This window comes from Anneissia japonica, unplaced genomic scaffold, assembly GCF_011630105.1.
Source record: "Anneissia japonica isolate Jap-2015-1 unplaced genomic scaffold, ASM1163010v1 scaffold1776_len382430_cov169, whole genome shotgun sequence".
Taxonomy (NCBI): Eukaryota; Metazoa; Echinodermata; class Crinoidea; order Comatulida; family Comatulidae; genus Anneissia; species Anneissia japonica.
The window spans coordinates 12,558-28,725 of record NW_022713301.1 but is presented as its reverse complement, the minus strand read 5'-3'; the positions used below and the strand labels follow the sequence as shown (position 1 = coordinate 28,725).

The 16,168-nt window shown below is 35.1% G+C and overlaps 1 protein-coding gene across 1 annotated transcript; it reads left to right on the top strand.

Annotated features, from left to right (window-relative positions):
- Positions 1–946: 946 nt before the first annotated feature.
- On the top strand, positions 947–4,444 carry LOC117108418 (solute carrier family 17 member 9-like). The gene is made up of 4 exons (XM_033250432.1): positions 947–988; positions 1,603–1,735; positions 2,816–3,054; positions 4,037–4,444. Exons 1-4 carry the CDS (start codon positions 947–949, stop codon positions 4,187–4,189), a joined length of 567 nt encoding a protein of 188 aa, XP_033106323.1. The 3' UTR covers positions 4,190–4,444.
- Positions 4,445–16,168: the final 11,724 nt, after the last annotated feature.

Here is a 16,168-nt window from a genome sequence, read left to right as displayed (position 1 = left end):
TCGCCGACTTGAAATATTTACCCCAATGAAAACGTGCTTTTTGTAACTTACGATAAAGTTAAATGAATAAAAACGATTGTATAAGTAGGTTTGATATATCTTCGGTGTGTTAAACAAAAGAGACATCAAGTTTAGCTTCCAGAAGGAGAAATTAGCATGTTTTGCTGGCCACACATGCGATAGTTCCTGATTTGCACGAAATCCCCTCGCGTTGCGATCACGTAGCTTCACAATAACAACAACAAAGATGGCGCCGCCCTTGCTCGGGCTCAACTATAATAGTTCTCCAAAGAAAGCAAACTTTCAGTGTCTATTCAAATTCTCTATTCTAATATGTTAACAACTAATATAGTTATTATTATAGAAAATTAATTAAGGGAATGATGGTCTATTATGAATTATGAGGAAATACGTTTTTGAACCACAGACGGCAGCTTTATATTCATCCGCGGTACCGGATCTTTAAAATTTCGTCTGCTATTAAAGTTCGCCCTTTTCATTGGTTAGTTTGATAGTCGTGGCTTGCCAGTCGTCTTCAGTTGAACTAAAACTAGAACTTGATTTAGTCGTAGTTAACACTTCGACTACATTGTTTGTGAATACAAATTGAAGTTAAAGATGCAACTAGCACTAAATGAAGTTCTAGTTCGAAGTTCGACTAAAGTTTGTTTTAAGAATACGGGCGTAAGTGTCTGTCGGCGAATTGGTTGGTGGCGAATTGGCTGTAGGCGAGTTAGCTGTAGGCGAATCGTCCAGTCGGTGAAACGTCCTGTCGGCGAAATTTGGTATCGGCGATGATGAGATGATGGATGAAAATTCGATACAAAATACAGTGTAGACAGCACGTCCGTTTTTTATATACTAAACTACACTAACTGCACAAACAGATATATCGAATAAAACGCACCGCACTGCAAACGGACTAGCTGCAATCGCAACCGGACAAATGGATTTCAGTCAAGAGTTTATGTGTCCGGTTGCAGTTATGGTTTCGGCTCCGGTTGCGTTGGCGTTAAGTACTTTTTTAAAAGTGATTCCATCACGAGCATTTTTAAAGGCCCTTTTGCATTAATTCACGCAACACAACCGAAAACGCACTAATGGAATCACTCTCGTTTAAAGCCGTTAGGCCTATATCGATTGAAACGCACAGCAACACACAAATCGAAATTGGCCAAATGGATTCCTAGTTTTCATTGAAAATTAAAAAATAAAGTTAATAAAAATGCAATTTAATACTGGAATTAGCCGTCAATAAGCCACTTTTTAGTATAAAATGCGCATGCCCGTATCAATTTCAATCGAAACATTATGTGTATGCTAAATGTTTTTGTCGATTGACCTTCGGTACGGGCATACGCAGTTCAAACTACGTCGCTTATTGAAAAACTATTTGTTATGCTTATGTGTCTCTTTGGACTTTCACAACATATAATTAATTGTAAAAGAATATTTCATTGTTTAAATTGAACAATAAGGGGTTTTTTTTCATATTCTTAGTATATGCGCATGCCCGTATCAATGTCAATCGAAACAGATTATGTGTATGTTAAATGTTTTTGTTTCATTAACAATTTTCTTTAATTTTTATTCAATTGTTAGATTGGTGTTTTGCTGCTCTTGACAGGCATTGCTCAACTTGTGATTTATTTCCCAAGTGGTTTTTTAGTGGATTGTCTTATTCAGCGTGAATACCTTAGTGCCTTGAATACACGAAAACTATGTGCAATTTTAAGTAAGAAATATCCTCTATCATTTGTTAACTTTAGAAAAATGCAATTAATCTTTTATTATAAACAGCATAGTAGTGTGCGTTATACTGTAGGACTTAAACCATTCATTGTGAATAATTAAAAGAGTACCGTAAATGTTCGAATAAGCGTCGCTCTTGAAAAAGCGATGTACCGAACCTGATTATTTTCGCTAAGCGCCACGCCGCTGAATCGAGAGTATATGTATAATTAGTGTGTGTAATGAAACACTTTGAGAAACAGGGTTTTGAATACATGTGTATACAGTGTTAAAATAAATAAATAACACAATGAAGACATTAATTTCTTCATAACATTAACGGTAATCTATTGATTTATTAATTGATTGGTATAATAATTGATTTGTTGATATATTGAATGATAATTATTGATTGATTGATTGAGTAATTTGTTGGTTGATGGATGGATAGATATCATTTATAATGTAATTACCATGCCAAAAATCGAACAAACTTGGATTAATTCACCTTAACGTTCTATGCAATAAATCTCCCTTTTTTCAAGTTTTCTTTGTGTCTGCAGTCTGAACTATTTGTCATTCTTAATTACTATTTTTTTCAATCTTTGCTTGATAAATTCTTAAAAATTAACAATTGTTTATACAATTTTAAAACATCTGTATTGTTGCTCCTTTACCATCATTAATAGGTCTAACTAATTATATTTAAAATTAAAAGATATTTCTAATTTGCTTTTATAATATTCTTAATAATTTTTATATATATTTTTTTTGCTACCTGTAAAACATGTATGTTCTGCTTATATGGGTATTTATTTCTTTGTTGCCTATATCCTTTGTGCAATAACGTTATTTTTTATGAATAAATGAATGGATGAATGAAGGATGGATGGGTGGATGGAAACAGCGCGACGGATGGATGGATGAATATATAGAAGGATTAATGGATGAAGGCAATGACTGTCTGCTGAGTGACTGACTGACCTAGTTGATGTGAGAATGTAATATTATTATTGGATTTTCTGGAAATCTGCTTTATTCAACTTATAAATCTTTTAATTATTGATTTACGCTGCAATTGAAGCACTTGGAGTACCAGCTACCTGTCTTATTCTTCTTGGATATGCTGGCAAAAGTGTGTACATAGTCGGAGGTCTTCTTATAACTATCTTTGGACTTTATGGAATCGTAAGTGGAATTTTATCCAACTCTATGGACCTTTCTCCAGTGTATTCGGGAATTATATCAGGAATTGTATTAACAGTGTCCAGCATTACTGGATTTGCTGGACCATCTTTCCTCGGATTATTAACACAAGACGATGTAAGTAAATGTACAAAGGGCGGATGAGCTCCTCGGAGTCAACGGCCAACCATTAATTAGTTTAAGGAATAGGAGTAGTTTAGTCTCATTGTTATTATGATTATTATTTTTTATTTTATTTTATTGTTATTTGTATTTTCTTGGTTGGCCTATAATTATTATTTCTTTGTAAAGCGCCTGGGGCAATGTGCAATATATAATTATAACATTATTATTATAAGGCCTATTATTATTATTATTATTATTATTATTATTATTATTATTATTATTAATATATCAATTAGTTTTTCCTGGAGTGCGTGCAGTAGTCTAGCTTTATATCATATTTTATACTTATTTTAGGTGGTTTTAATGGGTTATTTTGTGTTTTCTGATGACCTTTGTTTTTTTTTAAAGATTTATTTGTGGCGGGAGTGCTATGGGATGGGGTGGGTTGGGGCTTATGCGCATATGAAATTGACATTATTATTATTAATTATTATTATTATTATTATTATTATTATTATTATTATTATTATCATTATTCATTATTGTTGCTGTTGCTGCTACTGTTATTGTTGTTTATATTAGCGTAATCGCCATCACAATTATAGCCACCGGAATCGTCGTTACCATTACCTTCACTATCAGCTGCACCATCATGGTCATTATCGACAGCACCATCATTATCCCCATCACCATAACCATCATCTTCAACAACACCATCATTATGCCTACCATTCCGTTTGTTTCATTCATAGCTGGAGACAAGATTTTACATAATAGGCCTAATAGGTACAATTTTTGGTCGAAGTATGGGTGATACCATCTTGATCCGAAGGCCTGCCTTTCTTTGGAACTATGCATATAATGTTGGGAAATACAATTATCTAAATGATTGTATTTCAAAAATCTGTGAATTTCATAGAGAAAAAAGTTTATAAACAAATTTAAAACTTTCAATTTAGCCTGGCTCGTAACTCTGTTTTATTCTTACTTTCAGAATGTACTTGGACAATGGTCTTTAATGTTTACAATTACAGCCTGCCTCCAGATTTTGGGAATGATAATTTTTCTGCTGTTTGCACAGGCTGAAGAACAGGAGTGGTCAAAAATAAATTGTGACAAAGACGTCACAAGCTTGCTTAACTATTAGATACGCGAGGCCGACGATGAGCTGTAAACTCACTCAATTTTTGGAGTTCTTCCTTTTTACAAGACCCCACCCGGCTCACAGCAATGTTATTTACTTTAATGAATATAAACACAGACGCTTAGTAAAAAAAAAAAAAAAAAAATAGGAATCCTGTTATGAAAAATACTGTCTCTGTACAAGTTTATTTTAATCTTTGATCTAATTATTTGTTTATTTATATTCATTCTATGTTGGTATCTTTTATTCTTGTCATTTTACTTTATTTAATGTTTTTATTCTCTTACAAAAAAAGTAGAAATGACAGACTTAAAAATCGCAGAACAGTTTCCATCATTAGCGGAAAGAGAAGGGCACGGCGTATGTCTGGATTTACTTAGCAGCAGAAGGGCGCTCTGTACGTCTAGACCAAGTATAGATCTGTCTCTTATACACATCTAGATGTGTATAAGAGACAGCTGTTTTATTCTTACTTTCAGAATGTACTTGGACAATGGTCTTTAATGTTTACAATTACAGCCTGCCTCCAGATTTTGGGAATGATAATTTTTCTGCTGTTTGCACAGGCTGAAGAACAGGAGTGGTCAAAAATAAATTGTGACAAAGACGTCACAAGCTTGCTTAACTATTAGATACGCGAGGCCGACGATGAGCTGTAAACTCACTCAATTTTTGGAGTTCTTCCTTTTTACAAGACCCCACCCGGCTCACAGCAATGTTATTTACTTTAATGAATATAAACACAGACGCTTAGTAAAAAAAAAAAAAATAGGAATCCTGTTATGTAAAATACTGTCTCTGTACAAGTTTATTTTAATCTTTGATCTAATTTTTTGTTTATTTATATTCATTCTATGTTGGTATCTTGTATTCTTGTCATTTTACTTTATTTAATGTTTTTATTCTCTCAATTTGGAAGTAAATTTTAAATATAAACTGCCATTAAATACGATTTAGGTTCATTATGATATATTTAACATATACTTATACTAACCTTTGAGAAAGGTGTTGTGTATTGCTTAAAGGTTTGCATGGCAAAGAAATAATATATATGTTGAAGCTTGCGGTACACCACGTAAGTAGTTCTGAAAAGAACTGTTGTTGTTGAGAAAGTCTCGGTGTTTCGATTGAGATGCTTCAATCGTCTTCAGGAGAATAATATCTGCAGACACTCCAAACAGGGAAATACTTATATGTTTGGGTAGAGAGGCTGGATGGTGGTAAACTGACCAATGGGTGAAAGGCTAAAACACAAGCTGGATGGTGATTGGATAGATAAACTGACCAATAAGAAGACTGCTAGTGAGAGGCTAAAACATGTCACTTTGAATTGAATTAAAATTGATTAGATTAAAAATCTACGCTTCATTACCAGTTTTATTTTTCCTGATCTAACATTTAACATTAGGCCTACTGTCAGCTTGAGTCATAATATTGTGTGCTATTCACAACCTTCGTTTAAAATGCGTTCACTACAAATAAGTCACGTGGCTCCATCCAGAAATATGCCAGGGGTATATTCTCAAAAAAGAATATACAGAGAAAGAACCTACAATTGTCATATTACTATTAACTGCTGATGATAAGCAGGAAGGTTTGAATACACATAATAATTGATTTAAATATAATAATGATAAATTAATAAAACTAAATTAATAATGATATTAATATAAATTTATTTTGTCACCGCTCGCCTCATATCCGGGACTTTCTGCTGAGGCAAGCTTGCTCATGACTGACGCTGTGCGTCTTAAACTGCGGTGGTGGATCTTTCCTCTCATTTAACTCTGTTTCTACCCCTCCTATTCCTGCACTTGGAATCATTAAAGAGGTCGGCTTTACCCACCAGAACCAGAACCGGACATGTCGGACCCCCGGCATATTTCTATATGGAGCCACGTGACTTATTTGTAGTGAACGCATTTTATACGATGGTTGTGAATAGCACACAATATTATGACACAAGCTGACAGTAGGCCTAATGTAAAATGTTAGATCAGGAAAAATAAAACTAGTAATGAAGCGTAGATTTTTATTCTAATCAATTTTAATTCAATTCAAAGTGACATTTTTTATTTGCTTTATTTCAAATGGTAATGGAGATATAGGCCCTACTTGTTTAAAGCGCATATTAAAAAAATGTCTCTATGTGCTAAGAAATCAGTGACAGCCTAAGTGCGCAAAAAAGGAAGAATTGAATACAAAACCAACAGAAAAGGAATCCAGTTCAGAATAGAAATAAAGAGAAGAGATATTTTTAAATTCAAACAAAAATAGAATGCAGATTCTGTAAAAATGCAGGGCTGGAAAATAGAATTAAGGCACAGACTCGGATAAGAAAAATATCTTGTGACGTGTCAGCCTGAACAACAGACAAAAAGAGGGCATGCTCCCTCGGCGACCCAGCTTCCGTCTATATGCCTAAATTTGTTCACCTTTCTCTTAAAAACGTAAAAACTAAGAGTTTTTATAAAACAAGGGGCGGAAGCTGGAGAGTGGAGTATTGAATATAATTCTTACCGTGTATGTATTTGTGAAATAGACACAAGAATCTTTACACTGCACATTTCGTGTACTAAAAAGTTCCAAAAACAATGGAGTGACGGTGTACCATATCTAAATGGCTGTGAACAATTTCTGCCACCGTTACATAACTGTGAATACATAACCTCCTTTTGCAGGGGTTGACATCGTTGCCATTATCCACAAGATACAAACAAGTAGGTATAAATAAATTAAAACAAAATGACAGACACAAAAGTGCAGATTCGTATGACCTACTCTGATTAGTGATAAAGTTTTCCTCCATTCGTGGAAAAAACGTCACATTATGCTTGATGATATGTATATAGAAAATATAACATTACGACAAATTTTTGATTTCCATTGTAAAGAATATTTAATTAATGCATAAACTAGTAGATCTTTGATGCTATCTACATTACCCTCCTAAACAAATTAAACTGTATTTTAGTTTTTTGTTACTGTAGTAGTTAGGTTTGTAGTCATTAAGTTGTTTATTAAGCCTTTATTTATTGTTATCATTATTTATTATTTTATTACACATCTAAATTTCTCCTTGTCATTTGAATTGTTTTAAAAAAGTGGGGTTAAGAGGGGAAGGGGAGAAAAGAAGGGCGGGGAGAAAAAAAAAAGAAGAAAGAGAAAAGGAAAAGAAAGGAAAAGGAAAGGAAGAAACAAATTATTATTACTTTTGGTAGTTATGGTTGTAATTCTTCAAATGACAAGGACCTTTTTTAGATGTGTTTCAAATTTAAGACCAACAGTACTGATTGTAATTGAGTAATTCTCTGAAACTTAGACTGCTCAATTCGACTGGGCTCCGCCTTGTAGATTTGGGCAGCACATAGTCATTGAATATTCCGTCCATCGTACTAATTAATGTTTACTTTCTATCATTTTGATTCGTTTTTTTGATACTTGATTGTTTTTTTTATCTTTTCTTTGTATTTTGTGAAATGTTGCTTGTTATTTGGATGCACCACCAGAAGGTGTGTGCCACTGCCACAAAAGTGTTCCAATAAAGTTCAGTTCAGTTCAACAGAAGAGCGCCCTGTACGTCTGGACCAAGTATAGAAAACTTGCATTATAAAAAGAGAAGGGCGCCCTGTACGTCTGGACCAATTCCGCGTCATTTTTGCTATGCGAGTGCTCTATCTTGTATTTCTAGTATCTTTGTTATACCGTAAACATCCAGAACATTCAGTTCATCACAAATGGATCATTCTTGGAATCATTAAAAAGCACTATTTTAACATAAATTATTTTCTTTGAAATCAGATAATATTTAAAACAACTTCAAACAATCGGTGTATGAATTTTAAATGGATACTTACAATGGATTTTAGTGGCCTGCTATCAAATTTTACTACCTAATTTTACTTGTATTTCTGAGTGATAATTATTCAAGGTTTACTTTAAAAGATGTGTATTTTAGGTCCTATTTATGGAAAACAATTATTAAATATGTATTAAACATTCGTCCGTGCCTTTGAATATTTACATTTAGCGGCGTTCTGTACTGAATTTCAATAGTTTCTGATGAGTCCAGAGATTATCTCTACATCCCATTATTAGGCCTACCATCAAATTCCATTATTGGCATAGACAAACTTTATCAAATCCACGGGTAATACATGCCATAGTAAATTTCAAAGACAGATCGTTCCATTTTCTTATTGTTAAGGACTCCCGAGATTAACTTGAATTGGTGGAACAAGTTGACACTAAAGATGAATGAAGATCAACATAACTGGAAAGAACAACATAGCTGTACCACTTTTGGTTAAGGAATGAATGTCAAGACTTTCTCAGGATACTGCGCTCATTCAATGTAGCCTAATGCGTAAGTTAGTTTACTCATCTGTTTTGAAAGTGCAATAACTTATGGCTGGTATGGTTGGTTTAATAGTTTGAGAAAAAGTGACTTAGGAGGCTATAGCAAATCCAGCAGGAAAATGAAAGAGCTAGAAAATAGTTAAACAAAATGGAAAGTGGATAAAATGCAATAAATAATCAACGATATTACTCAAAATCTTTAAGCATTCTATATAAAAAGTTACCATCTGGTAGGAGGGTAAATCCTGCAAAACTAGTCGTCATCGCATAATTCCATGTTGTTTCGGTATTCAAGCTGACAAAAACTCAAAAGCTGTTATGTTTGATCTAAAAGTGTATTGTGTTCCAACAAGTCGTTCGAACCTATCGAATACAAAATACAAGAAACTACATAACTCAAGATGCTCAAACCTTTTAACGCGATAATATAGATTAGCGTAATTTTAACTAATTAATTCTCAATACTTTTAACTCGTATAATCAGTACTTAAACTCACCATCCCAGATTCAAATTACAGCTCAACTCAACTCGGTATACTCAACTCAGATGACAGCCTGAATGTTGAAATATCAATTAACCGGTTGAACTGCTCAATACTCATAGAACAACCGTGTTAACTTTCTCAAATAACTAAATTACACTACAGAATTCTCGAACGCTTCTCTCTCTACGAAATATAATTTGCTGTGTCTTATCGGAGCACGAAAAGAAAACACAGCTAACAAGAAAGGGTGCTCATTTCGTTTCCTCACGAAAAACATGTAGGCCTATCCATAATCAATGAGGTACACCGATAGATTGACATAATATGAAACAAACTCCGAAAAAAGTAATAATTCCACTGTGATTCAATATTTCTTTTCTTTCAAACTGTATTAGTTCATTACCAGGAAAGATGTAATTTTCTTTTGATCAAATAAGTTGCCGAATTGTGAAAAATTAAGTAGGACTCTCTAAACTTTCAATGCATCAGCCGAATGTAGTACAATTGTTTATCAGTGTGATTAATCGGCTCAATAAACAATTTTAATTACTAGTGCAAATACGGGTAACTTTTCATGGATCTCGACCTGCTATGTAGGTCCTCTTTAGGCTAGACGCACCTAAACGATTGGAAGCGACGATCGAAGAAAAATGGTTAAGCAAGCCAAAGACTTCGTTAACTTCCGTTCCTCAGTATTAAAATCCTTCCATTGATGGGCACTGTCTAAAACTTTCTCCCAGCTTATCTGTGAAAAGATTGTAACCTTTTCGTCTGCAGTTGGCTCAACATAAATTACACAGGAGCCAGTGAGCTTCCATGACGGCCTAGGCTCGGACATGACAAGTTGTTGTTTGTTCAACGAGTACAATACATTCAATATCCACCATCAACTAAACTGCCTTAAAGAAAAAAAAAATTGGTTCGTGTGGGAATCGAACACACAACCTCCATGTTTGCTAGTCATTATCCACCATCAACTAAACTGCATTTAAAAAAAAAATAGGCTCGTGTGGGAATCGAACCCATGACCTTCAAAAATATAAAAAAATAAAAATAAAAAATAAATGAAAAAATATAAAAAAATTTGCCCCGTGTGGGAATCGAACCCACGATCGCCGAGTTTACTACTCCTGATCCAGCATGACTAAACGGAGGGAGGTAAACCGCGGCCCCTAAGCCATAAATGCGATAAACCTAGTACCACACCAAGTACCAGTTAGTCAACTCTAATCCTACTAGAAAAAATTCTTTGTATATATACATTACAGGTTAATATTACGCATGGTCATGGTGTAAAAAATGGGCCGTGGGCCAAGAGGGTTTATTTTTCTGTCTAAAAATGTAGAATTAAATTTATAATCGATTTTTGATTGTTACCATTTCCAAAACTTACGCACTTTTTTTTAAATAAACAAATATTTTTGAAAAATTCATTATGCAAATTAGAAAAAAAAAATAGACTAATCATGTTATGGGAAACCTGGTCGTTGTGTGTTCAATTCCCACACGAACCAATTTTGTTTTCATTTTTTTTTGGCCCGAGGTCGGTAAACGTTTGAAATTTACAACCTCTAACCAACCTCGGCCCAACTGTTGTCACCAACCTCCACTAACGTAACGTTTACCGACGTCGGGCCAACAAAGTACCGTGACGTTGGGACAACGTCTATAATCGCATCCTAATATTTATTCAACCTCTTACCAACGTCGGACCAACAGTTGTAACCAACCTCCATTTCAAACGTTTACCGACGTCGGGCCAATAGCGTACTGTGACGTTGCGACCACGTCTATAATCACATCTAATATTACAACCGTCGGCCAAGCGGTTGTGACCAACCTCCATAATATATATAATTATAGACGTTGTCGCAACGTCGAAGTACCTTGTTGGCCCGACATCGGTAAACGTTTGAAATAGATGTTGGGTACCACCGTTGGGCCGACGTTTCATAGAGGTTGTAAATATATGTATGATTATAGACGTTGTCGCAACATCAGAGTACTCTGTTGGCCCGACTTCGGTAAACGTTTGAAATTTACAACTTCTAACCAACGTCGGCCCAACGTTAGTGGAGGTTGGTGACGTTGGTTAGAAGTTAATTTCAAACGTTTACCGACGTCGGGCCAACAGCGTACTGTGACGTTGAAACAAGGTCTGTAATCACATTTAATATTTACTACCTCTGGCCAACGTCGGCCCAACGGTGGTAACTCATAGTCGTCGGAACTTATACACATCTAGATGTGTATAAGAGACAGGGCACGCCCTCCAATTATTCGCCCCCATAACCCCCACCCAAAAAATAACAAACCTTGGTTAATTTGTTAAAAAGCACATAAAAACAGCTTATTTTGCGAGTTTTCGACTCCTACCAGACCTCTGCCCCTGGACCCTGCCCCCATCACCACACCTTTTAACCAGCCAACTGGTGTAGTAACGCATTTCAAATCTCTCAAGTTAGTAATTATGCAAGAAAACATTAGACCTACAGTATATTCAAAAAAGAGATATATTAAAGGCTTAAATATCCATTGTACATAATGCTAAAGAGGATTATTATCACGCTGTAGATGAGTTTTTTTTTTCATTAAGTGCTGTGTTTGCTTATGTTAGGCCTTATACCGATTACGTCGGAATCGCATCGGCCACATGCATACTTAAAAATGAATGGCCCACTTTAGGGGCATAAATTTTGATTGCAAGTAATTAGGGACGGCTTGACGAATATACCTTCGTGTGGCGACGACAATATGCCTGACTCCAACCCCACAGTTTTATAAATAGTTATTTTATATTTATTTTAAACATTTTCAAAATCAATCTCAGGCTAATTACTAAATTTAAGGATTGGCAGTCAAACAAATTTAAATGTTAAAGTGTACATAGACAATACAAAACAAGTGCATGTTGGGTTTTTGTTTAAATTTAATAACATTAAAAAGACATTAATAATTAGCCTAATTCGTATAATTTATAGGTATCAGTATATAATTATTTTAAAAAAGTAATAAAATTGATAAAAAGTGGTCCGGCCAAAGCCGGTGCTGCCGGTGCGGTTCCGACGGCCCTGTAACCAACGTCTATTTCAAACGTTTACCGACGTCGGGCCAACAAAGTACGACAACGTCTTTAATTACATCTAATATTTACAACCTCTAACCAACGTCGTCGGCCCAACGGTTGTAACCACCCTTTACTAACGTTTACCGACGTCGGGCCAACGCAGTACTCTGACGTTGCGACAACGTCTGTTATCACATCCTAATATTTACAAACTCTAACCAACGTCGGGCCAACGGTTTTAACCAACCACCATTTCAAACGTTTACCAATATCGGGCCAACAACGTACTGTGACGTTGAGACAACGTCTTACAGTTTACAACCTCTAGTCAACGTTGGGCCAACGGTAGTACCCAACCATCTTTTTAGTAGTTTGCTGACGTCGGGCCAGTAACAAGTCGTGACGTTGTACCAACGTCCGTAGTCAGACTGAATATTTACGACGCACAGTGGGCCAGACTGAAGTCAAAGTGTGCCAAAATTAATAACTCATTACAGAAGCAAATCTAAGCGAATACAAGACTTATTTAGAGGTTTTCATACCCGTAGAATTCAATAAAACCATTTCCAAATCTATATGAGGTCATTTTTGTACTGTTTTCTGATTGGACGATGACAGTTTTCATTGTAATACCAAAACAAGTTCATATTGCAATGATTTTTTTAATGTTTTAAGGAGGTTTGGGACAAAAGAACTTCTGTGGGAAACTTTTTGCATTTTCAATGACGTCATCAAAATACATTTTTCTGATTGGACGGGGCCAAAAGTGTTTTAGGCATAGGCCAACATTAAAATTTCTATTGTTAATTTTACAGTGAATATAAATGTGGTTTTTTTTTAATAAATCGAAATCGAAATCGAAATCGAAATCAAAATTTATAATAATACCAGATAACCAAATTTTTGCATTTTTTTAAATGTAAAATGTGTTTACATTTGAGATTCCATGGAATTATCAGACATTAGGCCTACACCAATTTCATGATATATTAATTCCGTCCTCAATCATATTAGGCCTATATTGTAAAAGTATCGATAATGGTCGTTTTATGTTTTTTGATAATTCTCAGTGCAGTGTGAAGGAGGCTTTGAAGAGGAACTTTAGCTATCCTGTTTGACAGGTATACTGTACCACAGCAATTGCTTTTTTGCTACTCTTATTTTGGTGTAAGGAGGAGTCTCATTTTACAATAGAGCTACAAATATGGACAATGTTTCATCTGTCGTGAACGATTCCGATTTGCACCTCAGGGGTGACGCCAGCAGAGGGAGGGGAAGGGGCAGGCTCTCCGTCGAGGAGAGCTCCCCCCCCCCCCGGCGTTGGGGAGATAGGCTACAATTCTTCAGGGAGAAATAAAATGTGTATGTATTTTCTACAAATTAATGGACTTTAAAATCGATTCTTCTTGAACGCCCCTTGCAATGCTGCATAAAGAAGTTGTGCGTACATTTTATGTCAACATCTCTTGTACTTTGACTATCAGCCATTGTCAAAACGTAGGTACCATATAGGCCTACTCCCAAGTTGGATGGAGCTGGGGGTTGGAACTCACGAACCATCACATTGCCGGCGGAGAGGGACATATGGTCCCCTTAGCAGTGGTATAGATGTGTATAAGAGACAGAGTGCATGTTGGGTTTTTGTTTAAATTTAATAACATTAAAAAGACATTAATAATTAGCCTAATTCGTATAATTTATAGGTATCAGTATATAATTATTTTAAAAAAGTAATAAAATTGATAAAAAGTGGTCCGGCCAAAGCCGGTGCTGCCGGTGCGGTTCCGACGGCCCTGCTGTGGATGGCCAAGATAGACCTTAGGCATCAAGTGAAGCATACTGTAGTTTGTTAGTAATTACGTTTGTTGCTTCTTCATAACCCAGTTGGCATGCCATTTTCAAGGTTTTAGAAATCCTTAGGTCTTGTTACCGCAAGGGAAATTTCTTTACTCTTCTAAGCATTTCTCTACTTAGCCTGTTGTCCAGATATAAGCGCATGGACTTTGGTAGCTAGACTGATATTCTACCTTCATCTTTTTTTTCATTTGCTTTTACATGTTTGGTATGTTCTTCGGTTTTGTTAGGTGTTGAAGGATATAGGGACCTCATTAGCTTGCGCTATAGAAGTAAAAGCATTATCATCGTCGTCATTATCATCATCATCATCGTCATTGTCTTCGTCATCGTAATCCTTGTTATGTGCACTTTCTGAAAGTATCTTATTGAGAATGTTTTATAGTTATTTTATGTATATTTGGTTCCATTTTACAAATTTTAGTTGTTACATTTTAAAATGTTATATTCTTGGTTCTTTCTTTAGTTCAGTTCATCGTTCCCCTGAATAGGGATTCATTCATCACCAATATAGGCCATTGGCCCTTATATCATGTTACCTGTGCAATTCGGTATACAACGCTATCAGATGTGCCTATGACCTTTTCCGTCACCAGGCACAGGATAATGCCTGTCTCTTATACACATCTAGATGTGTATAAGAGACAGTACATACATACATACATATATATATAATATTTATATATATGTATGTATATATAAATAATAATAACAATAATAATAATAATAATAAATAATAATGCTGTAAAGGCAAATATACAACATGGTAGGCCCTAAATAACAATTAAATTGGTATCAGATGCCCGCAAGACGGAAACAAATTGGCCGTAGATCGGGAGTTCTAAATGTGGAATTGTGGATTTTCTCCCCAAGAGATGGGTGTTCCCCCTGTTCCCTCCCACTGCACTGGCTCCACCCCTGCTTCACGAATTGCCTTTTTCCAACTTGGGACCCCTGCAAATGTGTATCTTTGTTGTAATATAAATTTTTATTATAAAGTTTTTCCTGGCAGTGGTACCGTTTCATCTTATAACTTTCATGATAAATATTATTCATTTTGTTCTTAAATAGTGAAATTTTAGCACATGCTCTTACATTGCTTGATATGTTGTTCCACACCTTAGGCCCTATATACGAGATCCCTTGTCGGCCAACATTTGTGCGTTTTAAGTCGATAACAAGTTTTTGCTTATATCGTGTATTATGATTATGGTACGAGTCAAGTGTACGGAACAACAAATCAAAAGATTCTGGTAATAAACCCTTATCATATAAAAACATTAAGTTGGCTACATTTTTTTCGTATAAATCAAATATGTTTAAAGTATTGGTTTTAACAAAAAGTTGAGCAGATGGGTGTAGATAATGTAGGCCTACATTACATACGATTCTAAGTGCTTTCTTCTGTAATACATGGATTCTATTTAAGTTTGTCATGCTACCAGAACCCCATATCGTGATCCCATACGTTATAATAGGAAGGACAAGAGACTTATAAATAGTAAGCAGTATGTGATATGGTAGCAGATTTTTAAGGAGATTCATTGCTCCAATAATTGCAGACACCTTACTAGCAATAACATTTACATGTTGAGAAAAATTAATTTTTTCATCAAGAGTGATACCAAGGAATTTAATTTTGTCTACTCTCTGAATAATATCTTGGTCAATGACGAGTTCGACATGCGCTGTGTTAATAATTGTATTTCTACCACTCTAAACACCATCAATTTAGTTTTTGTTGGTATTAACAGTAAGCTTGTTTGCTTTAAATCACATATTTAAGCGTTTTAACTCCTCATTCATTATATCGAATGCTTCATTTATGTTACTATGTTTTAAGAAAACATTGGTATCATCTGCAAATGTTATTAATTGAGTTTTGGTACATACTGAAGGCATATCATTGACAAATAGTAAAAATAACAATGGACCCAGGATAGATCCCTGGGGAACTCCATACTTTACCAACTTTCTTTCAGACTGTATATTATCTAAAGCTACAGATTGTTCTCTTCCACTCCACAAATAACTACAAAACCATTTAAGTACAAGACCTCTGATGCCACAATAAGGTAGTTTTTGTAGAAGAACTTTGTGATCTATCGAATCAAACGCCTTAGATAGGTCGAGAAAGACTCCAACAACAAATAATTGGTTGTCAATCGCCGCTGTTATTTTCTCAATCGTCTGAATGAGGGCGTGATTTGTAGAGTG